Raw genomic sequence first — 24,582 nt, 5'->3', positions numbered from 1 at the left:
AGCAATCTTCACTTGTGTCACTATATCCCTCAAGTAGGGCCTGTTATTTCTCTGCTGCTATGATGGAGTGCTAGTTCTGCTACAGAGCAGATCCGTCTGTTTCAATGTGAATTGACAACCAGCTTCAACATTAATAGATTTAAAAATTAGAAGAAGGGACGTATCAATAAACTAGGATGGCAGGGTTTTCTAGGTTTGCAACATTTCAGTTGCAGAAATGCAAAAAGATAGGCATGGATTCTCATCTCAGTTTGAGTTTGTTTAGCTGAAATCTTCTTCTAACACCCCTAGTTGATTACAAAGAGGGCTTTCGCTGCCTTTCTTTGGTCTGCTTTAGTTAGGAGGTCAAATCCAAAGCAGCACAGACAAGATGAGGATGACAGAGTAAAAAAAAAGAAAGCAGCAGCAGGAAGACAGACATGCGGAAGGAATATCACTTGCTTTTTCCCAAAATCATCTAGGTGTCTAGTTAGATTAGATACACTTCCAGGTGCAAGACAAATTTCTGTCTGTTCCACAAATGGTTCCTTTTATCTTTAGTTTTCTGATTTTATTAAACAGTTGAAGACAGTTCAGTTGTGCTTGGTTTGACGCAAAGTTAGACTACTACGTAGTGATCCAGAGGAATCCAGTTTCCAACACATTAGGGAAGTATGCCATTAATTTCCCAGCCTGGTGATGTTCTAGCTGTTCTAGTCATGCAACGTCCTCAATGGGAAAATCTTTCAGATCCTCAAAGTCATCCCACAGCCTGAGAGATGTTACACAAAATTATGTACGCTGAGAAGATGCCTTGCACCGTGCCCCAAACCCTCTAGGCGATGTGCTGAATGCAGATGTCTTAGGTCATCAAGCTTAATGCTTTCCCAAGCAGTTGTGTTTCAGGAGCTAGGCCAGGGAGCTGCCTGCTACTTCATGCCGTAGGCCTGCCTTACACAGCTGAGGGTCTCCCAGGTCTGTCTGTAAGATTCCACGGACGACAACCCAGCGGGGAAGCCCAGGAAGCCTTGGAAATAGCACAGACTTTCCCACTCCGTGAAGGCAAAGGAACCCAAATTCCTGCAATATCAACTCCATTTTATTTAACGTGATTTCCCCGGCCAAGCGTCGCTTTCTAAGGGAGGCAGCGCGGCCGGGTCTGACGGGCGGTCCCAGCACGGTGGTGCCGAAGGGATCCAGGGGGCTGACCCGGCTTCACCGGGGAGGGCCCCGCCGCGGCGCCCTGCGCGCCAGTTCCCGCCGCCGTTCCCCGGCCCTGCGGGGGGGTCTGTGCTGCTCCACTCGCTCGCTCCCACTCGCGACCGGCTCCCCTGCTGCCGCTAACACGCCGCGCGGGAGGTGGGGCCTCCTACCTGGCGCACGAGACCCGGTGCCCGGGCCGCGCGCTGCGTCCCGCCCAGCGGCGGCGGGTGCGGAGCGGCGCGGGGCGCTCGGGCGGAGCCGGTGAGTGGCGGCGGGTCGGGAAGGCAAGGCTAGGCTAGGCTAGGCTAGGCAAGGCAAGGCAAGGCAAGGCTAGGCTAGGCTAGGCAAGGCAAGGCTAGGCTAGCCAAGGCAGGCGATACCCGGGAGGGGGCACGGCCCTAGCCAAGCCCCAGCCCGGGCGGCTCCGTGCCCGCTGCCCCGGCAGGGCAAGCACTCCTGCCCGCTGCTCCCGCCCTCCCTGTCCCTCGGCAGCGGGACCGTGCCGGTGGGAGCTCCTCGGGTCGAGCTTGGCACACGCGAAACCCTCAGTGCTTGGCAGTACTGGGTTAACGCTAACGGATGTTTTGTGGCGTTCGCGAGCGGCGTGAGCTTTCTGCCGCGCACTCTTTGTTCAAATGCTTTATTCACCAACTGCTGCCGAACGTCTCCTTACTCCTCCCGCGAATGTAGGGTCGGTCTGTCACACTAAATTGCCATCCTCATCCTTAGTTTACAGACTTGCAGTCTTTCGGGGTCAGATCTCTACATTTTATGCCCTAAACCAATTTTTTAACCTCTGCTAGTTAGCGGGAGTAGTCGTGGTTATTAATACGAGCTGGACTTTATTTTCTCTCTTGCATTGTTAGTGGAATTGCTGGCTGTCTTCCAGATGGGAAGTCTTAACACTGGTGTTGGGGACTGGGAGAATCCGTGTGATCTGAGTGAGTATGCAGTGGTGATGTGAGAGAAGTAGCAGAGTCTTGTAAAGGGAGCAGATCGGATCCATAACTTGTAGTAGAATGAAAAGACACCTACAGTGCAATTTCTTTCATGATTATTTTGCTGATGCACTCCATAGTTTAAGAGCTTGATCTTACAAACAACTGTATGCAGGTGTAAAGCCTTAGTCATGTAATGACTTTGATTAATTTCCCATGATAACTATCCCTGTGCAAGTAGGAGTGGCTCAGGTAAGTGCAAGTGCTTTCATAGAGGTAACAAGCTGCAGGCAGGGTATGAGCACAGAGTATCCAAGAACCCCAGCGAACCACCTCTAGTCTTTTCTGTAGTCTAGTCCAACTACTTTCTTGGAAATGTCATTTGAAATGTCCCTTTCCCCTTCCAGCCATGCCATAGCGCCATGTCCTTGCACCACATTTTATGGAGATCTCTGTGTGAGTGGATTCCTCTGCCTAGACCCACGTAACCATCAGAGCTTGTCTGATGCAGGTTTGGATGGGATTTTATTAATTTCAGACATGATGTAGCAGATTGGAGACCTGGAAAGAGGTAGCCTAGTACACATATTCTCAGCCGCTTGTGATTACAATCACTGTAGATCTTTTACACTTTGTATTGTCCTTCTGATATTTGGTGGAAATTGAAGGAGGTTACAGGTTACTTAAAGTATACTGTTAGGAACCTTTAAAACAGAAGGGCAAGTTTGGTGGCATTATCTTTTATTAACAGCTTCATGAACTTGAGTTTTCTATTTCTTTTTCTCTCACAATAAATGATATTTAGGACTCTAGTACCTTTGCAGACACATTGTAAGATGAGAAATGCAAATATATGCTTGTCTTGCTGTTATAAAACAAATACAGTGAAATATTAATCCCGCGATTTCATGGGCATAGAATCACACTTTGCACTGTTTGGTTGATTGGTTGTTTATAGTTTGGACTTCTAGCTATATAATGTACAGGCCAGTACTTTGTTAGTGCTTCAGGCCAATTCCTGAAAAATATTGCATCTGAAAAGTTACATTGACTTAGTGAAATTGCTCATCTGTTTCTAAGGAATGTCAGTAGATGACATTACAAGATCAACACAGTTACACTTCTCCAGACTGAGCTCCTACACAGTCATAAAAAAATGCAGCCCTATTGCACAAGTGAGGTGTGAGTTTTGCAAGGATTCCAGAACTATCCAGCCCAACAGAGAATTTGTGTCCATAGCTGCAAAATTCAAAGTTGGCTTAGTTCTTACTCACTAGAGTATAAGAAAGTGCAAAGCACTTCTTCTTACCTTGGACTTTGTGACTGACTCAAGTTTAGTATATATAGAGATTTATGTGATTTTCTATGTATATAAACACTTTTTCTACTATGCAAAACCAAGTTACTTGGATGTTACATGAACCAAAAGTAAACTCCTCTGGTTTTTTAGATCATTGTGAGTTGGAAGACTTTTCCACTTAAGCTGTTTGTTTGTGTTTCTGTCAAAGATTTGTTGGAAGTTTTCTGAAGATGAAATGTCACAGATTCCTGTAACCACAAAGATGGAGATATGCCCAGTCCAGATTTGATGACTCAAAACTCTTTGTCCTTTGGAACCCACAGCAAAGGTTTTTGGCTGTATTCAGCCATTTGGGAAGTTGATCCCCTTTTAGACTTCTTTTTAGGAGCCAGTAAGTGCAGACTTAACCAGCAAAAGTTAGGTTTTACAACTTAAGAAGTTTTACTGGCTTTAGCTTCTGTTTCAAAGTTAATATTTGTCTCTACTTGAAATGTATCTTAATTTACCAGTCAGAATTTGCTGCAGACAAATGCACAGCTATGTTTTCTTTCACCAGAAGAAGATGGATCAAAGACGAAACAAGAAATTTTACTTGGTCCAAAGACCTGCTCAATGTAGGCCCATTTATTTAGATTCTAAATAAATTTATTTAGACATCAGCAGTTATTTAGAATATTTCACAAGAAAGCACTAGCTGCAAAAATACTGGGATCATGCATAAGTGTTAAGAGAAGGGCTAAGATGTTACTCAGTTTTGAACAGCTGTGAAAATGGGCACTTGGTGCACAATACTTTGTGTACGTGGAAGTCTAATACATTTAATACCAACAAACACATCTTTAATTGCGACTGCTTAATCTCTGCTAAAATCCACTACAACTTTGACCAGAGTGCTGACTGTATCTAATCTTGTTGAAGCGTGTAGAGATTTATTCATATTTATTTATTTATATGAACTCTCTTATATATAATGAAAAGAAAGTACACATTGGTTTAGCAAACTGGGGTGTTGATTTTTTTTTTTCCTGAGGATTTTCAGTAATCCTTATGTTTGTACTGTGGAGAGTGTACGTGGTGTGGTTAGTCTCAATATCTTTAGTTATGTAACATTAACATCAAGCTGTGCAGTAAGTCAAACGGGACAAAGCAGCGTGACTGTAGTCCCTGTTGTACATCAGACAGCAAGCCTAGGCTATGATAGGAAGAGCTGAACTCAGTGGAAAGACTGTCATTGATTTTAATGAGCTCTGGGTATGGCCCAAACTCAAGAACTGGTGGCTTGACTTCATTGGAATGCCACCAGCATCGTGTCGATTCATGCGTACACAGTTACATATACATTCTCTTAAAGTTTAAAATAGCTTTCAAAAGCAATGCCAATGCCACAAGCATAGATACCATTTGAATTTCATCGGTTTCTTTTAAATGAATTTGAACACATTGTATGAGATTTTGTTACTTGACATGGGTTTTAGTGGAAATGCAGTCCCATCATCATTCCCTCAGATAAGTTTCTATGCCAATTATTCTGTCTGTTTAAGGTCAATCTATTGTGTAGTTTAAGCATAAAGGTAAATAGATTTCTCTCCATCTGAAGAGGTTTATCTCCATATCTTGACAGCTTATATGTGCAATGGAAGGAGTGCTACAGGTTAGAACTTGAAACCACCTCTTTGGTGAGCAGCAGACACTGAGATTTGAAACTGATGTTATTGACAAGGATTGTTTTAACTACTGTTCCTCCCTCACTCCTGCTGACTATTGCAGTTCCCCCCATAAATCTTATGACATCTCATCAGGTCATAGCTCACACAGCCATGTGATCGTGCAAGAGTCTGAACATTCTTCTGTCCAACCAAAACCAGGCAAAACTGCCAAAATCATACTTGGCCACAGAGCTTGAAAGTGGGATCTTTAATGATTCAGAAGCTGAAAATGAAGAGGGCGCCAAGTATTATTTCCAATATACCCTCTTGTTTAGGCCATCACATAGTTTTGCTGACTCAGGAGTGCTGAATTGGAGGTAGCTGCACTACTCTAACCTCTTAAGACTGTAGGAAACAATAAGGATCTTATTTCACAGCTTCTTTTCAAATTGCTGCTTAAAAGCCTGTGGGGGAAAATGGAGGTTAGTGCACATACTTATTTTGCTAACAACTTTGACGCCCTCTCTAGAGCTAACCTCAGCAAAATGGTATGTCAAGGAGTTATACAGCCTCTCCTGCTTTCACTGCCATTCTTTGGCTTTTCATCTGCCGTTCCAGCCCTTTATTCTTTCTGCTGATCATGCCTTTCTTAAATTTGATATTTACTAGTAAGAAGAAGCTGCCATCATTCACAGAAGTCTGTTAATATTATTGCTATAATATGCCAGTAAATGTTACAGTAGCTTGCAGTCAAGTGTGTCCTTTCCTTTCTCCTAGTTTACACTTTACAAGATCATTTTTGTATTCCACTGGGTAGGTTATGTGGGAAGGATACCTGCCAGCACATAAGGGGTTAATTCTGCTGTAGTTTGGCTGGTTCTTTGCCAATCTTTGCTCTTTTGAGTGCCAACACTTTTTTTTAAGATTTCTAGCTTAGGAGAGTTGGAGCTGCAGCCCTTACCATGCAATCTGGGGACATTTGTCTCACCCTGGATCATGGTATCTAGCAAACCAGCATCTTTTCCCAGGCCTGTTGCTGACTTGCTGCAGATGACTGCAGCCAGGTGACTAGGAGTCTAAGGCTCTTTCTTGAGATGTCAGGATAAATTTTATCCCTATGGTTCAAGAAACTATTCTGATATTCCTAAGCATTCGTAATGACAGGAGGGGGAAGGCTTAGAGAAGACACAGTCTCTCATCCTATTTTCTTTCAAAGCAGCATCAGGATTTCTGAGTTCTCCTGAATTTACCCTCTGTTTTCTTATGTGATACATTTCATTATCTCAGTAGGAGGAAGTGAAAGGGTGAGGGAAAGAAAGCAGGGGAGGTAGGCTGTGTGGTTTACTTGATGTTTGAGAAATGGTCCATGAGTTTATAAATTTGAGCTATAGACCTGTAGTATAGTTACCCAGGAACATGCTACAAGCGTGGAGTATGTATGAACATGCTTGATTTTGTTGCTCCTATACATTATATTCAAGTCTGCCAGCAAATAATTTCACATCTCATAGGGAGCTTGTGGATTTATATAATTGATTCCTTAAATCTTAGTTTAAAAAAAAGGGAGATGTCAACACAATGTTACAGAGAATGGGGCATAGAAAACCTCCTGTGCATTACGAGAGTAAACTCTGCTGGAGATGCCATTTCAGAATTGCCTTGTGTACAATACTAATAAATGGTCTTTCCAAAACCCTTTGTTCTTTCTTTGCAGATATATTAAGAAAGACCTTATTTACAGATGAATAAAGTTTTAAATTTTTAAAGATTTTGGTCCTTTGAAAGAGATGTAGACGTGCAGTTATTCTACATCAGAATAAATTTCAAAACCACAATGCAACGTGTCTGTGTGCTCTTAAGAGTTCAAGACCAATACAGTGAGCAGAACAACATTAGACTGTTTATACACCTGTTAACTACCAGCATGTAGTTCTTTAAGCATTTATTTTTTTAATGCTTATTTTCTTTTTTTGAATCTATCTTTTGTACATTATTACTTTGTTGCTACTGTGCTGACTGAAGAGTGGATTTAATGAAGGTTAAACTCCTAAAGCTGTGGGTTCCACAATAATTAAAAATGATATCTTATTGTACAAGAAAATACATTAAATTCTTACAATAAATCAGCTTAAAGCAAGAAATCTGAGTAAAGGAAAGACTATAGTTTATCTCACAAGTTCTTGCTTTAGTTGATTTGTCAAGCTTCTAGGCTATGCAAAAGGTTTTTTTATTATCTTTTTAATGTGAAGCAGTGTAAAATCATGTTAAATAGAGGAAAGAGTGAAAAATAGGAGCAAACCAGCCATTATTATTGTGATGAGTATGAAGAAACTATGTTATAAACACCACCACCACAACTTTTGTGGATTGAATTAGAGGAAAAAAGGGAATACAAGCAATTTACATGCTCTGATTCTGGTGATCACATTTCTTCTCCTCTATTGGCCCTCAAACCATGGCCATTGCCACTGCTTTGCATTCTGCAGTTACACGAGGGATAAAAACAGTCACAGGGTGTGACTTAGATTTTATTCTACTATACATTACACAGCATCAGCACAATCACTTGCCTTCATTCCTCCAAAGGAAAAATATTTCAGATTTTGACCAGGTTTTCATTTTGGTGGGAGGGGTGTTACATTCGTAATGTGTATGGGATTCTTCAGAGATAATGTATTTCCTGTTTGTAACTGATTCTGATCAAAATAAAAGCTTGATCATCTGTCACTAATACTATTTTTACTGATGCCCAGAGGTTATTTTGCAACATTCAATGGCACTTCCTTTAGATGTTTTTACTAATATCCCATTATATTTAGCAATATGAATTCATGGTGAGAAAACATTGCACAATCTAGGAAAAAATCCAGAAGTCTTACTAGTGTTTAGCATTTGTACTTGGTTGCAATTGCCTTTGTGAAATACTAAATCTCGTCCGTAGTGAGAAAATATTACAATATAGGTATTGTGTAATCAAGAAAGCAGTGCAAGTCCATCTTGTAACTTAGCTCATCAATCTTTAGTTGCTTTTAAATGCTATCTAGTCTTATACACATTACGTATAAATAATCTTTAGTAGATGGAGGCCTTGCTTAGTATTTTTATGACTAAAGGGAGGTCTCTGAGCACAGAACAAGCATAGCCAATCTTTAGACCTCACACTAGCTTATTTCCAGGCAATATATTGTGTCCTTTGAGGACTCAATTAGTACCATGCCAGACAGTATCAGCTATATTAGCCTCTATGTTATATCGAAAGGAGCTGTTTCATGAGAGGATCTGAGTTTGTGTTCTTGCGCAGGTGCTGATAAAACCTGTAGAAGGGGTAGGTGACTTTTCAGCTACATGGCGCATGGTGACAACTGCTTTTCTTCCTGTTTGGACCTGCAGCGTCAGCTGGTATTTCGCTGCATGGAAACTACCTTGATGGAAGGAACTGCTTAGTAGCAAGGATTCAGTACCTGAAGCCAATACCAGTGGATCTCGAGTATGTTCTGTTTAAAGGCTAGCAACAGGGGCCAGGGTGGTGAGGCTGAGAGTGGCATTTATCCTAGGAAAGCTGTAGGTATCCCCTAATCTCCGTGGTAAAGCAGAAAGATACTAAAGCAACGGACTTAAGTTTGTCATGACTCTTAACTGTAGCTTTTTCCGATACTGCTGATCCTGGGACGGTAGGTTAGACCCATCAGCTCAGAGCATAACCTAAGTGTATGCCCAGCTCTGTGGTTGCACTGTTTGAAATGGGAGTGACCAAACAGAGATCCAGTTTAAGCATGTGATTGTGTGTCTTAGTGTCACAGAACTGTAGTTTATTCAACAGTTTTAGGTAAAATTCTTCTGCAATTAGCTTATTTCCTGCCTCTGGATATTTATTAGATATTTTCCCCTCCCATTATGATGGGAATAGCTCCAGCATATTTAAGAGACAGTTGGGATCACACTGGGATATTTAAGGATTCCCAGAACTCGAATCTGAGTAATATGTTGGGCTACCATGTAAGGACTCTGCTGTGCTATGGGTCTGTTCTGGTGCAATTGGCTCAGTATGAGGTATTTTTTATTATGTGATGATTTTAAAACTCTGGAAAGGCTGAGGCAAATCATGTAGTGCAGTCATTGATTTCTAATTTAACTCAGCATTTTGATGCCAGTGATCCTGTAAGAGTTCCCACGGCTGAAGGCTGGCTAGTGAACTTAAAGTTATCTTGGATATTTATAGGGTGCCTATTCTTGTAGGGTCTTTCTGGCTGTCCTTATTGAGCAAGGGAGGATGGGGAAAGACTCTAAAACACAGTTCCAGGCACCAGGAACTTTGGATTCAGTGGCAGTTTATGGATTCTGGAATAGTCACTGAATTACTCTGCCTCAGTTCTCCCATTTGTATCTGCAGTGTGGAGTAATATTATATTCTGTGCAGAGGGACACGGGTCTGGTGCTTGTGATTAATCTTGCAGATATCAAGTGGTAAGAGTAAATTTATTATTATTCAATACTTTCTACTTATTTTGCAGTTTGTGGAATGAACCAGGTAATGTGTTCATGCCTTTATACAGAGGAAAGCTAACAAAGAAAGCAAGATGTTACTATTGCCTACTAATTTGAGTTAAATGTCAAGGGTATGCAGTTTTGACTTTTATTTTTCTGTTCATTTCCCCTTGGAGCAATAAAGCCTGCAGACAGGACATTCTGGGACCTCACTGCCCTTCTCTGAAGGTTAATGGTCACTTTATCTTTAGCCTTGTGCTTGCAGGCACGGGAGACAGCCTTTTCCCCACAGCCGCGCTTCCATGATTTCCCGTATTATTACTTCAGCCTACAGCCAGTGAGATGGTATCAGAGATGACCTTCTCTTTTGAATTTTTATTTCAGTCCCAGTTGTAATTCAGGATGTTGATGGTTTTAGGAGTATTATTCCAGATGTGTGAGTCCCTGGTTCTCCTTTTGCTAATACCTGTACAAACAAATCAGGATTAATTCTGTTGAAGAGGTGGGCCTACATTAGTGCAAAACTAATACACATGGGAAGTCATTAAACTTGATTGCTATTCACAGCACAAGCATTAGTGGCAATGTTGGTCTGATCTGTCTCCAAGGGAGCTTGGCGAGAGTGTTGCAAGGACATTGACTGGATCTATCCCTAGAGGGGAATTTGGGAAGAATGGGGTGTGGAAAACTCAATTCATTATTCACATCTTCTCAGGATATTTGTTTAGACTCAGTAACTGTTACCTCTGATGTTCAACATCTAGACTAGGCATTGGTCCATGTGCCTGTAGCTACATACTGTGTTCTCACATTTCTTTCCAGATGGTCTTGTATATTGGTGCCTGCCTGGACGCCAAGAAGGAAAAGTTGTGTTGTTGGAACTTAATATTTTTTAACATGGTATTTTCTTAAGTCAGAATGTGTAGAAATAGAGCTCCTTTGTTCAGCTTCTGCACTACCCCCCCTTAGACAAAAGAACTACAGTTTCCAGTATATAAAATATTGACCATGCTAGTATTTTCACAGGAAATACCAAGCTCTTCCACTGTGTTAAAAATAATCTGCTTTTCATTCAGACTCATTAAAATCTTAGATTTTAGATTTATTATCTTGGATGAAAAAAGCAGATACGTGAGAGGCAGCACATCCTGGCTATATTGTGTATGTATACAGGGATGCCGTTACTTTCTCTATACATAAATGACATATTTATAAGCATATTAATCCTTGTAGATTTGTAAAATGTCTAACAAACACTTCTATCTCTTTATCTGTATTATTTTTTTGCAATCGATATTTTCTGACACTGCAGTCTGAGGTTACATCTGCGATCCTGTTGCAAATCTAGGGGTAATTACCTTTTGAATGACACATGGCCTGACCTTCATCTCCAGATAATCCAGGAGGAGTTCACGTTTGACTGTGGGGACACAAAGGACAGATTTAGCACACCAGTATCTTTTTGGCCATATTTTAGAATTCAGTAATGCACTGGATATCCTATATCAAAGTTAATCTTTGCTCCTTCCTCAGAGGTGAAGACAGAGTGTTTGTGGTAAACTGCAAGAAACAATTCAGACTCAGAATTAGAAAACACTGGAATCAAAGAGGTTATATGTATTGCTGCTTTCTTTGAAATATGCTTTTTATTGAAGTAGCTTGCAGGAAGTCCTCTAACAGGGAATAACAACAACAAAAATGCCCCAAATCCCACACATTGTACACAAAGTGTAAAAATAGACGTAATTAGAGCAGCATACAGTAATTAGACTCCAGAGCAAGTATCATGGCAAATTCTTCATGCTTATATGCATGAATAAAAAGCTGATACAGTGCATAGTTAGAGGCCCCTGACTACGCTCTCTACTTTCAGTTTCAGAGATAGGCTTTGACCCTCATTTTCCTCCTAATATTAATCACAGATGGATGTATAAACTCTGCAAGGCAGAAATCCTCTTATCTCCAATTCTTTGTTTTCTGCAGACTACTGTGTTTGATTCCAACCCTGTTTGTTTAAAGCTCTGATACTGCAGCTTTTAACAGTGATGAATGTTTAGTTGTTTCTTTAGTATTGAAGGGTTTTCACTGAAAATTTCCAAGCCAGGCCCATTTGCCAGCCTGGGAATCTCACTTGTAAGAAATCAATTTCTGCTTCAGGGAAGTGTTTGCTGAGAGTCACATTTATGTTAGAACACACCGGAGAGCTATGTTAGCCAAATGCAGAGAGAATTGTGGTACGGGAAGAGTGACTTGCAATGTTATGGTTAGATTTCTGTGCAGGGTTTATTCCAGGTTATATTGGAAGGACTGCTTTACATGCAATTCAGCTGGAATGGCATATTTTGTGAATACTTGGGCAAGATCAAGTGCAGCATAAAATCTAGTCTGAAAGTTCTCAATTAACTTAGGCTTCATTGGTCAATGGTAACGACACGAGAACTGGAAGCTAGACTTGGATTCTTCTGGATTTTCCCCAAATACCTCATTTGATATCCAGACACTGACAGGATTACTTTTTCAGAGTTAAACAAATGAATAGAAAATGTCAGTTGTTCAAAAGTATGTAGCCCTGCCCTAAAAGGAGGAGAGGTCTGTGCAGCTGCATCGCTTCAACTGCATTACGGCATGCAGGAGGGCACCTGGTGCTCTGGCTGACAGTAGCTGGGAAAGGTGGAGAGAGGCAAAATAACTCAAAAGTGCAAAATGTTGCTAGGGGTACAAATGCAACAAGCACGTAAGAAATACCCAGAATCTTCATGATATAAAATCCAAGTGTATATAGATCAGTATATGACAGCTCATCCCATTGCAATGGTGGTAGGGGGAGCTGCAAACCTCCTGCAGTGAATTCTCACCTGATAGACACTTTGTTTTCTGCCATAGCAAAACTTACCAGAGGAATGCAGTCGAAATGTGACTAGGAGAGAGGGAAGTAGACCGGATTTTGGTAGAGGCTAAAGGCTGAAAACGAGAGGCCAAAGTCTGCCTTGTTAGCAAGAAGTCAATTCAGAGGCACCAAAATATACAGGAAAACTGAAATGCTACAGCCTATCAGTTTGCTGTAGGATTTCTGCTCCTATCCCTACGTTTGTGTGGTGAAAAATTCACATGAAACTCTTGTCTTTTTCTGAAAATAAATAAAAAAATATAAATCAAACATCCATGTTTAAATGCAGTTTGTGAATCATGGGATTTCCTAACCATGTGACATCTGGTCCATCTCTGCTGCTTTGCACCGATATGTATCCCAATCGCATGCAAGCCAGCTTTGAATGGACATTTTGCAAAGTGTGAAGTGTTCACTATGTGGGAGCTGGGAAGGCGAGGACACGGTTAACCCTTAGAGATCTAGTTGCCAGAGGCTGCAAGAAAAGCAGTAGAAGTCGAACATGAAACATACTTTGAATTGCTGGTTGCACGTGTAGCTCCTAACACCTCTGCTGTCAGGCTGCTTACATGTACCCTGTGTATGTGTGTAGGAAGTGACTGTGGAAACATACCCGTGTTTTTTAGCTCACTTTGAGTTTTCCCCACTGGATTACTAGTTGCTGTTGGTTACTTACGTTGAAGAGGCCATTTTTGCAATGACATAGGTGAAATTTTCTCTCTTCAGATCATATAAATTTCTGGTTTCTCTTCAGATTGTATAAATCTTTCACTTTTTACTAAAGATTTCTGTGGAGATGAACAAGCACGAGTGTCAAGGAATTTTCTGAGACTCCAATGGAGCTGTAAAACTATCCTATGAGGACAGGCTGAGAGAGTTTGGGGTCATTCAGCCTGGAGAAGAGAAGGCTCTGGGGAGACCTTAGAGCAGCCTTCCAGTACCTAAAGGGGCCTACAGGAAAGCTGGAGAGGGACTGTTTACAAGGGCATGGAGTGATAGGAGAAGGGGTAATGGTTTTAAACTGAGAGAGGGTAGATTTAGATTAGATATTAGGAAGAAATTCTTTACTGTGAGGGTGGTGAGACACTGGCACAGGTTGCCCGGAGAAGCTGTGGATGCCCCCTTGCTGGAAGTGTTCCAGGCCAGGTTGGATGGGGCTTTGGGCATCCTGGCAGGGGGTTGGAACCGGATGGGTTTTGAGGTCCCTTCCAACCCAAACCAGTCTATGATTCTATGAAAAAAAAAAAAAGTGCCTGTGAAACAAATAACTCGCTGATTTTAGGAGCTATATTTTAGTGCAAGCATTTCTCAATGACTGGGTTGCTGAGCCTTGCTCAGACTTGCCTCCCTCATTCCCTTTGGAGAAATTAAGAAACTTTTTGTGAAGTTTACCAGGTGCTGGGAGCTCTGCTGTTACCTCTTCATCACTGCTCGTACCACTGCGGGAGGGCACCTTGCTACCTGGACTGCTGCTTCTGCCTGCAGACTCAGAACTTGAAGCAAGGCAGATTTGGATGTGCAGTGATCATAGGTGCAATGTTGGAATGTTGAGGGAAAGCAGTGACAGTGAGTTTGAAGAAGTCAGGGGGGAAGGCCGTAATTTTCCAATGAAAGTAGGCCTAGACTGGGCTATTTCAATCTGGCCAAGCCACAAACTTTAGTGGAAATCCAGATCTGATTCAACTTCCAGGTGTTTAAACTTGCTGTCTTCAAAGCACCATCTTTACTTTGCCATCTTTACTTTACTTTGTATTCTGTAGTTATTTGGTGTTCATCTACTTTGCAAGCTGAAAACAGCTTTAATTAATTAACTGGCAGTAGAGCAGCCCATTCGCTTTAGCACTTGACAAGTGAAGAGCTAATGTCAATGCAGCAACTGTTTGGCTGTCAGACCTGGGGTACAGTACATAACTGCTTACTTGCACTGATTTACCTGTGAATGTAGAGCCGTGATGTTTATCAGCATCTAAGATTTCAGATCTGTACCCAAAAAGCTCAGTGTGTAGCCATTTGGAGCTGTGCTAGTGATAAAGAGGCAAAGCAGTAAATAATAAATGCTACCATGAAGTGGCTTGGAGACTGATATGAAGATAGAGAATCAAAAAGCATTAAATCTTGAGGTAGGGTAATTATTTTTAATGACTGTTTACTAGTCTGTGCTTCTTGGAAAGTAAGGGGGTTTCTAGATGGTGCAATGCGTGTTGCTAAACAGCCAGTTCCTGGGAAAAGGACCTAAATGGAACCCAACAGATGAAGATTTGCATGTTCAAGTAAGTAACTTCAAGACAAAAATACATAAAAGAAAAAAAAAAGAATAATGAAAGGAAACATATTCTGAAGGCAAACCATCTGAGGAGGTTAGGAGACAGGGAATCTGCTTCATGTTAGCAAAAAATTTGATCTTTTGAAGCTTGTGCACCATATTCTACACCAGTTAACGTGATGAAATTCTTTCACAGTCATCAGGATTACACCCTTCCAATGGCTTTAGGGACTGGGCCTTCCCAATGGAAGACCATTTGATCTTTCTTGCTTTTAAATACAAATGCGAATTTCTCATGAGGTCTCCTTCCTTTCTTACTACAAATGTTTCCATTGGCAGCATTTTCTGAACTAAATGCCAGGCAGATTTCAGATGCAATCCTAGGTCCAAGGTTTTGTACATTAAGCCAGTCAGAAGGTTTCTCCAGTACTCTCCAGGAATTCCTTCTTGGTGGTTGTTACCCAATAACTGGAGCCTTGATTCTGACTTTTTTTTTTTTTTCCTGTGGGCTTTCTCTGATGGGTGGAGACTAATGCTCTGTAGCCTTTTTCTGTTAGCATTAGGAGTTCAGCATGAAGTCATTGTGACAAATACAGTAATTCAGGACAACAGCAAAGCTCATTTGAGTAAAACTTCAACTAGTGTTACTGTATTTTTGCTTCTTTGTCTTTTCCCAAGAGAAAGAACGTGTTTCTGCTTGAGGTCAGGTTTGATTTGCAGTTCTTCTGTGGATGGCATTCAAGTTGGCTGCTCGAGGCTTTCTCTTTCCTGCTAAGTGGGAAACTAGACTAGAATATGATTTGGTTCCTCTTTATGATGGTACTTGCTGTCATTTATTTTTTTGTGTCACGGCTGTCCTTTGAGTAGGGGGCTTTATAGAAAATAGAGAAATGGAATTGTCTGTTCATAGATTTCCAAGTTCTGCACTGTTATGAAACTTCTGTAGCCGAGTCAGTTATGGGACTCCTCACCAGAGGCGCATTTCTTAAACTTCGTATCTCTCTTATGGGAAAGGGGTTAAAATAAAATATTTTTTCCTAGTATTCCAAAAGAACTGCTCCACCTTAGACCTGGTCTTGCTGCTCATTGCCTTTAAGAGGAACTCATGTAGAAATACTCATATAATACTCCCTCAAACTGGCTTGCCAGACCCAAATATTCAAATATTTTGTACTAGCTGAGAAATACAAATAAATATGGGTTTCTTCTGATCTTTTAGGAATGAGTGTAAATCTTTCTTTTGCAATTATGAGAGTTATGAACTTACTACATTTAAATATGCATTTTTTTTTAATCAAGGGCTGAGATTCTTACCAAGACATGTGACTCTAGGAACAGGCTAACACTTTATTACTGGGTGCTAATACTCCCTAGTTGTGAGCAGGCAGCACAAGCAATGTCTTGCCTCACCTCTCTGCTTTTACCTCAACAGAGGTCATTAGCAGCCACGATGTGGATTCATTTCTATATGAATTTAATGCCATGTAATGTCAGAGATGTGTGCAGCTATGTTGTCCCCAGGGCTCGGGGTCATCCCTGTTAATGAAGCTGCTTGAGGTTTATGTTCCCCAGCACTAAACCATAGCTGTTTTCCGCCTTCCACACCCAGTGAGGGCCTCCTTAGTTGTGGTAGTGAGTAACAACTGTTACTGTATTGTCAGAGCGCATCACCAGGCACTATTTTTCTCATATTGGGTGTGCTGGGTACTTTAAACTCCAGAGCTTTTTGCCTGACCGTGCAATATTGCAGGGATGTGATGTGGGTTGGTTTTTTTTTTTTTTTTTTTCCTGTTAATGTGCGGAATAGCTTGTTAGAATAGATTGTGATTTACAGTGAGATGGGATAATGCCTGTTCTGGAAGGTCTCATGCACCCCTTATGTGCTGGAGAATGACTACAGTTTTTAGTGGTTATTTCAAAGATGTTGCAAGTGCTTTCTGTAGCCTTTCTCTGTCTAAAAAATAACAATAACAATTAATCTCCTCAGGGATTCTTCACATCCTAATTACAACCAAGCCTCTCATTAGTCCCACAGGGAGATGGAATCAAATGCCATATGGTATTTTACACTTAGGATGCTGTGCTTACCAAGAGCATTAAGGAGACAGGAAAAGGGGGAGTTAACAATTCATAACCATTTATGGAACAGGCACAGCCCTCCTTGGACCCAGTTCAGCAGAGTCTGAGGGCCTCAGATCAGGAACTTTATCTGGCTAGTAATTGCATCGGCATGCTGGCTTTCATATGTGGGTGTGTGGGCATTTGGTGAGCAGGATACGAAGCTGCAGAATCTTTGTGCTGGCATCCACACACAAGGATGAATTAAATGAATACACGCCTCCCGGGAAGGACCATGGCTGGATTCTACGGTTGCCTGAAAAGTAAAAAGTAAGTGCCATGCTGAGCCCTCCCCTCCACCTTTCAAAAGAGAGCTGAGCCTAGTGGGTACTTTGAAATTCTGTCTTTGTTGTATTTCAGCAGCAGCACTGAACAAAATGCTCATGCCTTGAGATTGAAGTGCCATTCTGAGTACAAAAGTGCAAAAAATCAATCCTGGCTGAAATACCAAATTGGTGAAAATTTGTCATGTGGGTTTTTTTTTTTTCCTTCAGAGGTATAAACATGAAATATTTGAAAAGGAACTCAGAACATTTTCCTGTCTAATTATAGCAAGAGGAAAAATGTCCCCTTCCTTATTGATTAGCTATATTGTTAACATATTAACACATAAAACCGAGAAATACAGAAATGCACATTGGCTTTTAAAAAATGTTCAGCTAGAAATCTGGCAGTAAATGCTCTTTGAGAACTTGATGTGCTCAGTTTTTGTATAAGCAACCTGAGGTTTGTTTCTGTAATTGCTCCATGTTGAGAGATTTGGTTGTATTTAAAATAAGTATTTTTTATTGTTTCACTGACATATTCTGTTGAAGCAGACTATAAAGGGAGAAGAGAATGGGACAATGCATGTTAGTATTTGTGCTTTAAACCACCATAAAGATACATTCTGTTTTTCCTTTGACGTTCTCCCTGCTAAGGAATGGAACAAAATTTTCTGCTGCAAAAACTGAACAGTGTTTTTTGATAATGTTTTGCATCAGCAAACTGTAGAGGGCTCTATTCTTGCATACAGTATGGGATTACAGAAAGTGAAAATGCACAGTGAAAGGCAAGCAAAGTTATGTCTTGAGGCTTAAGGTGTGAATGCTGGTAGTTAAATGTATGGGTAAGTCCTGGTTAGCAGAGGGGGGGAAAATAGTTCAGAAGTGAAGTTGGTAATTCACTCTTTTCTCCTTTTCCCTCTCCTAAAGCTTGTATCCCTCATACCAACAGTTTGTCTCCCATTACTCTGGAGGAAATGTGCATTTTCAAAGGCGCACAATTCCTATTGGATTTCAGTTAGCATCTCTATTCCATACTGACTCTTTTCCTCCTTTGAAATTTGTAACAGTATGTATAAGAGGGAATTAATATTTGGAAAGTGAGTCTGCCTTAGGTAAAGGGGGAGGATGTGATCAGAACTAGCAAAAGAGCTGAGAGTGAGACCTGATGAAGGTAGGAGGACTGGCACTTGAATTAACAAAAAAAATCCGTTTACATTGTTTGATTTATGCTAAGTTTTTTTTTCTCCAAATCCTCCAGCATCTAATACAGTTAAAACAAACTTGGAAGTCTGAGAGAGGCTACAAAGGCTGGGCAGATGAAACTTCTTTCATGTGGCATACAATCTCGTCTTTCCTGGTGGATCTCCACCTGTTTTATGAGGAACAGGGTTGGTTTTTTTCTTCAACAAATTCTTCTTTCTTGTTACTCCTCATTTAGGTCTCTACACTTGATATAGATACGGATTATATTCCTCAACCTGTTATTTCAGCCCTGGGATATGTTCCCAAGTGGATTAGTGCAGCTATTAATACTTTGCAGTCTTTACAAATTTTATATGCTCCTTTGGCTGTGATTATTGACAGTTAAAATGAGTGTAAGACACCAATTGCAGTAACAGTGATGTTTTTAACCTGAGATTAATTTTGGATGAAATTTGTTTGGAGTCTGACACCAAGTGTTTCTGGACAAATGGGTCATTGCTACAGCATCCCCAAATCCTCATGTGGTCATTCAACCTGTAGGCTGAATGAAAACTATTTGAATAACTGAATGAAATTACTTTTATGTTTTAAACGATTGGCTTGGGTACCAGTAGGGATTTAGCCAAAGCGGCGTAGAGCTCAGTGCAGGCCATAAAAGCAGCCACTGACACTGGGAAAGGGGTCCATCCAGGACTTGGAGCTGCGAGGTCCAGCTAAAGCACCTGGGCTGTTTTAAAAGCTGCTTTGGGTAGCGCTCTCCTGTGCTGCTGTCACATTTACCGTCACATTTTGCAAGGGGAAGCAAAGGCTCTGCCTTGGTACACTGCAATAATGTATGACTGAATCCAGTCTTTCTGCAGAGTCTTGTCCCTGTGTTTTGTTGATGTTCTTTTATGAGACATCACATTAAAAATAAAACGAAAAAAAAGAAAAGAAAAAACCCCCAAAACCTAATCCAGGTAATTCTTTGTCACAGTTCCAATCTTGACTGCTATTCCACTGAAATAAAAGTTGTAGATTGCTTTCATAATTCTCTTTAACCAGCACCTGCAGCCTGAATAATCTTAAAATGTTCTTCCAGTAAGTTTGTAGCTCATCATCCTTGTTGCAAAGTTTCGTAAGTTTCATTGTGCTTGGTCCTAGTATGGCGTCAGAAAAAAATATTAGATCTGGACAGACACAATGGAGTTTTCTAAGGCCTGTGGAGGAATGTTTTCATATGTCTCTCAGTTTTTGGTACTAGCCAAATACATAGTTATGAGCTGAAAATGTGGTTGCTTGAATAGTAAGGTTCACTGATGGTCAATGCAAACTGCCAATTTCCAAAGACAAATATAGTGTGTTAGAAGCTATATAAAATATTTGGTTGAAGGCTTTGCATGCCAGCTCAGAACTGGTTTCTATAACAGACTATAAGGAAATGTATTTAGCTGGTCTGTACTTAATGTGGTCACTCAGGATTTCATGATGCCTTTCACAAGCAATCCCAGAATTAGGGACATATATCAATTTGAATGTTTTCTGCTATGCCAAGCTCTGCACTTCCAGTGGGATATTGTATTCTTTTCTTATACTCCAAAATTGTCAAAAAATGCTGATTTGCACTCTTAGCCTGCAAACAAGTTCAGCATTTGGGTAAAGAAAGTTGATCAAGGGATGCATCAGTATAATTTTCAATATATTTTTAGATTGAGGTGAAAGTCATTGCAAATGTAAAATGATTTTATGACCATGAAATCGAGTAAAATGTGTTTTCTGGATTAGGTGCTGTTGCTCTGTTGCTGTAGCTTGCCTTGTTGCCTGTTCAGATGAGCGTCAGGAAGAGATTTCGGTGCTTACCGGGATTATTGCAAAGATAGCATAGTGCTGTCCACCCGATGGACAACCAACTAAGCTCAGATGTCTGTTCACTGCCTCCCGCACCCTCACCCCAAGCCCTCTTGTTGGAGAGATTCACAGGGAACAGTGGAAGGAGTGCCCAAAGTCCCTTGGTCCTTGATGCAAGATATACTTTTTACAGCTTTTATATCTGTGTGGGGTCCTTAGAGCCTTTGGTTCCCCATCCACAGCAAGCAGCTGCTGTTTTAGCTTGGACACTAGCAAGTGAATTGGAAGTGGTTTAAAGCTCCACCAACTGCTACTGAAGTAGCAACTTAGCACTGTGGGGAATGGGGCAGTTTAAAACTGTTGGCTCTTCTCTGTCAGCAGCTCATTCACCTCCTGTCGCCTCTCTCACTTTTTGGAGGCATGTAATCGTCGTGGGCTTTAAGTAGCTGCATTTACTGACTGTCCAAAGTACATGACGCTTTGCTCTTTGGCAGCATTTTAGACATGGAGCATCTCTCCAGGACTCACAGGCTGTTAAAAGTCAGACACTGAGTTCCCAGGCCATCCCTGCCTGTGGCATCCCCCAGCACACCTGGGCTCAGCAGCGGTCCATAGGCTCAGTGGGGCTGCAGCTGTCAGGAGTTCGTGCGGCTTTGGGGTCAGTGTGTGCTGCCTGGGAGCTGTGGCAGAGCTAGTGCTGCGGTCCCATGGTGATCTGGGGGGTCTGTCTGTGTGGTCGATGAATTCTGGTGAGGTGAAATGCTTCCCATGAACACATTGGTATCTTGAAATATGTTTGTTTACCTGTCTTTATTGTACACCACTTTAACACAATATTTCCTAACGAGGGCAAGAATCACTGATTAACAGTTTTTCAGTGGGTTTTTTTGAGATTAAAACATCTGAGGATAAAAGGTGGTTCCTGCCCAGCAAAGCAAGTTCACCAGTGCAGAGACAATCCCTGGATCCACACAGGGGTGACAATACTGAGTTTCAATAAACAGCTTACAGAGGGTGTGGGAGGCAAAGCATTAAACAGGAGAAGGGAAGTGCTTTTGTGGAAAGTAGAGAGTTCTCCCTGCTGGGGCCAAGTCAGAGCAGGTGAGCAGAGGTGAAAGAACTCCCCGGGCATTGTGAGTTTCTCAGGGGAATCTTTTAGTACACAACCTTTGATCATATTCCTGTACGTGGCAGTTATACGGAGTATTTGGACATTTGTGAGCATTTTGCCTTCAGCCCACAAGGATCATTCAGGGTATTGAATGTGTGGAGGCTTAAGTCCTGTTCTCTTACTCAAGAATACCAGAGAGGGTGAACAAAAGCAGTCAGGAGGTGGCAGAGCCATGGCACTGCAGGCAGTTGAGCACAGTTAGTACAATGGTGCTGTATTATTAACAAAAAGATCAACTCTTTCTCTTTGTTGATTCATTCCATTTGACTCATCTCTGTGCAAGAAGTTCAGTTCTGGCTTAATACACCAGTGAGTCACTCCACGTCTCCCAGCCCTCCTCATTCTGTTCGAGTTTCTCTCTGGATGGTGTTTGTTTTAGCAGCCGCAGTGATGCGGTGTGTTTGCTGGCTGTAGGCAGAGGAATTCCAAGCAGGCATGCCCGTTTGTTTGGTTTCAGCGGAACAGCCCTTTCCCTAACACCAAGGTGCTGAGTATATGACAGATGTGCACCTCTAATGCTGCCTGTCCTACTTCTCTTGCACTGGAGCAGAAGGTTCTTGGTTTGGGACAATCTGCTGAATGTGATTCTCACTCTTCTGCACCATTTGGCTGTCAGTTTTCTTGTCTACATTATTTTGCCAGACTGAGCCATGAAAATATCTTGTCATAATTTTGCCTTGTGTTCTCTTATACAGAAGCTTCTGCTGCTCAAAGTATCTGGCTTTGTACTATTACAGTCAATTGGAGAGATTAATTTGTCATTTCCTCCTTGTACAGAGGTCTAGAAAGTTTAATAGCTGTGATGTGAAGGCTTTAGAAGCTGAAATATGACTATAGACATGTGGGACAAAATGTAGTAGGTCCAAGCTGTACTTCCATTAGAAAATCTACCCGAGCTGGTACAGGGCAGCTAGAGCTGATTACCAGCCAAAGTAATTCCAAGGTTGATTTTCTTCTTCTTTTTTTTTTTTTTTTTTTTTCCTTTTTTCCCCCCCTCCAAATTTCCCCTAAGGGTTGCTGCTATAAGAAACCAGTTGAGTACAAGGTGCTCCACTCTAATGTGATCCAAGCTTATAGTTCTTCATTAAATCTGATGTAGTTTCAAGGTTGGTAAAGTTATTATGGATCAAGGAGTCTTAAGCAGTATTTTGAATACAGCAAATACTAACTGCAGACTTTTTTTTTTTTTTAATCTTATTCTTATATTATTCATAATTATTTGTATCAAGATAACAGATGGCCCTACAAGGCTCCATAGTGGGAGTCACTGTTTAAACAAAAAAAAAAGTTAGTCAGTCAGTTGATATCCTGTCTGATTTTGTTTGCAGATGCTGAGCTGTCACTGTTCATCACTCTGTTAACAGTCAGGGTTGTGCTAACAGCTCAACATTTCCAACATGATGTACATGAAAAAGCTGAGACCTGGGCCACACACATCATTATTCATTTTTTAACTGTATCCTTATACCGCTGTGTGCTGCTGCATTCATATAGGTGTACAGGTACCAAGGTATTCTGTGGTCTGTTGTATCCCGTCACCATGCTATAAGCATGACTGTTAGAGGGGATTGTAGCACTCTCAGAGCAGGGTAACTTGGCTGTGCGGACAAAGCTGCCTGATTTTGCTTTTTAACCACAGCTAAGGCGGCATTCCAGCTTCAAATTTTTGTGGTGGTTGTTTCTTTTGGCGTCTGAGTTTCAAGGATCTGGTGCTAATTAGTGAACTAAATGTTTGACTTTTATTCATGATGAATTCATTTATGCTTATTCATTCTCAGAAATATGTAACTGTGTGCTTTTGCCAGGGCTTGTAAGTATCGCTCATCTAACGATGCAGATCTGATCCACACAGCAGTTCGGATGTAAATGGGATGTATTTGAGTGCTCTCAGAATTACAATCATGTTAATCATCAAGCTATCTGTATACGTGGGAAAATACAGACCTGACAGAGGTGCAGAGGAATTGTTTGCCGGTTCCCTCTAGCAGTCAAACTGTTTTCCATCATCTGAGTTTAGAGAACAGAATGTTTTGGAAGTTGAAATTTCATTGCTTTCCTTCAAAAAATGCAAATTATCTTATTCCTTCCTTTCTTGCAGCCTTGGCCTGTGAAGACCTTACAGAATGTCTGTCCCCATCTGCTTCCCTTCCCCCCCTCCCATTGCCTACTTGTCAGTACCCATCTTACAATCCTTGTTGTCTTTGGTGTCACCCTCCTGTGTTTTTCTACTGTCACATACCCTCTCTGCTCCCTGATGCTACTGTACCACTTTCTTCAAAACAGTTGAATACAGCTTGATACTCTGTTGGTGCAAATCAGCATTAGCTCAGATAATCTTATTTTAGATGATCCTATTTTAGAGAGGTATTTGTGTCTGGAATCCCAGAGAAGTAGGATCCCTTTTTAGAGGTTGCTCGTACTAAAGAGAAAAGTCAGTAGATGCCCTTGGGATAGAAGTGTCTCAGGGATTGCTTTAAGCACCTGCACGACGTCACTTGGCTCTAACAGTCTCTGTGCTTCAAGACCAAGTGTACTTCAGAAGCTGCCTTGAGGCTCCAGAGAGCAGCCAGGAGAGAAGAGCAGGGACAGCGGGAGGTTTCCTTTAGAGCAAAAGAAGGGAGACCCTCAAACTCCACACACAGCTCCAGAAGAGCTCCTTCTGCAAGCCTGGAAGCTGCCCCAAGCCTTCCTTGATCAGCAGCCAAAATGGGGTCTGAATTCCAGAAATACCCATGGGCAGTGGGAATTCAGGGGATTTAGCCAGCCAAGCACAGTTTGTTTCAACATAGGAGGGAGCTGGCATTGTTTTTATTTTTGTGTGTGTACAGGCAGTAGATGTTGTCCCAGCTAGTTTTTGGGACTTCACATGAAGAGAGATTTCCTGAGCTTCCTGCCAAAGGCAGCCTCTGAGACCACAAAGCCTGCATTTTATTTGTTCTCTTATAGCCAAAAGATGGCTGACTGTTTTTATGACAGTTTGATCTTCAGAGTGAAAATCTGTAACACAGTTCGCCCTGGAAATTTCTGGTAGCCTCTCCTTTTTTTCAGTGCACTTTGAATTCTTGGGCATTAAATATCTATAATATCTCCTCTTGGAAGAAATGTGTTCTGGGAAGTTTGATCTAGCTGAAGATTTTTTTAATTTTTTTCTCATCCTGAAGCTGCTGTTTAACCCACAAATTAAGGGATAAGTGACTGTTTTGGAAAAACTTTTAAAAAAAACCAACCTTTCAAAATAGCCTGAAGTCCCATGTTTCAGTTCTGGCCTTCAGTTCACTATTGTTTCAGCCTCATTT

The 24,582-nt window shown here is 41.4% G+C and overlaps 1 protein-coding gene and 1 non-coding gene across 8 annotated transcripts in view; both read left to right on the top strand.

The window, feature by feature from the left end:
* Window positions 1-1,254: 1,254 nt before the first annotated feature.
* KIAA1210 (KIAA1210 ortholog) overlaps window positions 1,255-24,582 on the top strand; it is a 60,478-nt gene continuing 37,150 nt past the window's right edge. For 4 of the 7 annotated variants that reach the window (XM_075763520.1, XM_075763521.1, XM_075763517.1 and 1 more), the window contains exon 1: window positions 16,881-17,089. Coding sequence is in view for 1 of the 7 variants with exons in the window: in XM_075763506.1 (XP_075619621.1) it covers window positions 17,028-17,089 (62 nt within the window). In the remaining 6 variants the exon portion in view is untranslated. Of the gene's footprint in view, window positions 1,444-16,875; window positions 17,090-24,582 lie in introns of those variants that run through there. The other 3 variants (XM_075763524.1, XM_075763514.1, XM_075763506.1) reach the window with 3 other exon arrangements.
* On the top strand, window positions 13,173-13,282 carry LOC142603412 (U5 spliceosomal RNA). Its single transcript, XR_012837338.1, has one exon. It is a non-coding gene; the product is annotated as a U5 spliceosomal RNA (small nuclear RNA).

The sequence above is a fragment of the Balearica regulorum genome, chromosome 11, assembly GCF_011004875.1.
Source record: "Balearica regulorum gibbericeps isolate bBalReg1 chromosome 11, bBalReg1.pri, whole genome shotgun sequence".
In the NCBI taxonomy this organism is placed as follows: domain Eukaryota; kingdom Metazoa; phylum Chordata; class Aves; order Gruiformes; family Gruidae; genus Balearica; species Balearica regulorum.
Note: the sequence above shows the minus strand (reverse complement) of the source record. Positions and strands in the feature narration are given on the sequence as shown.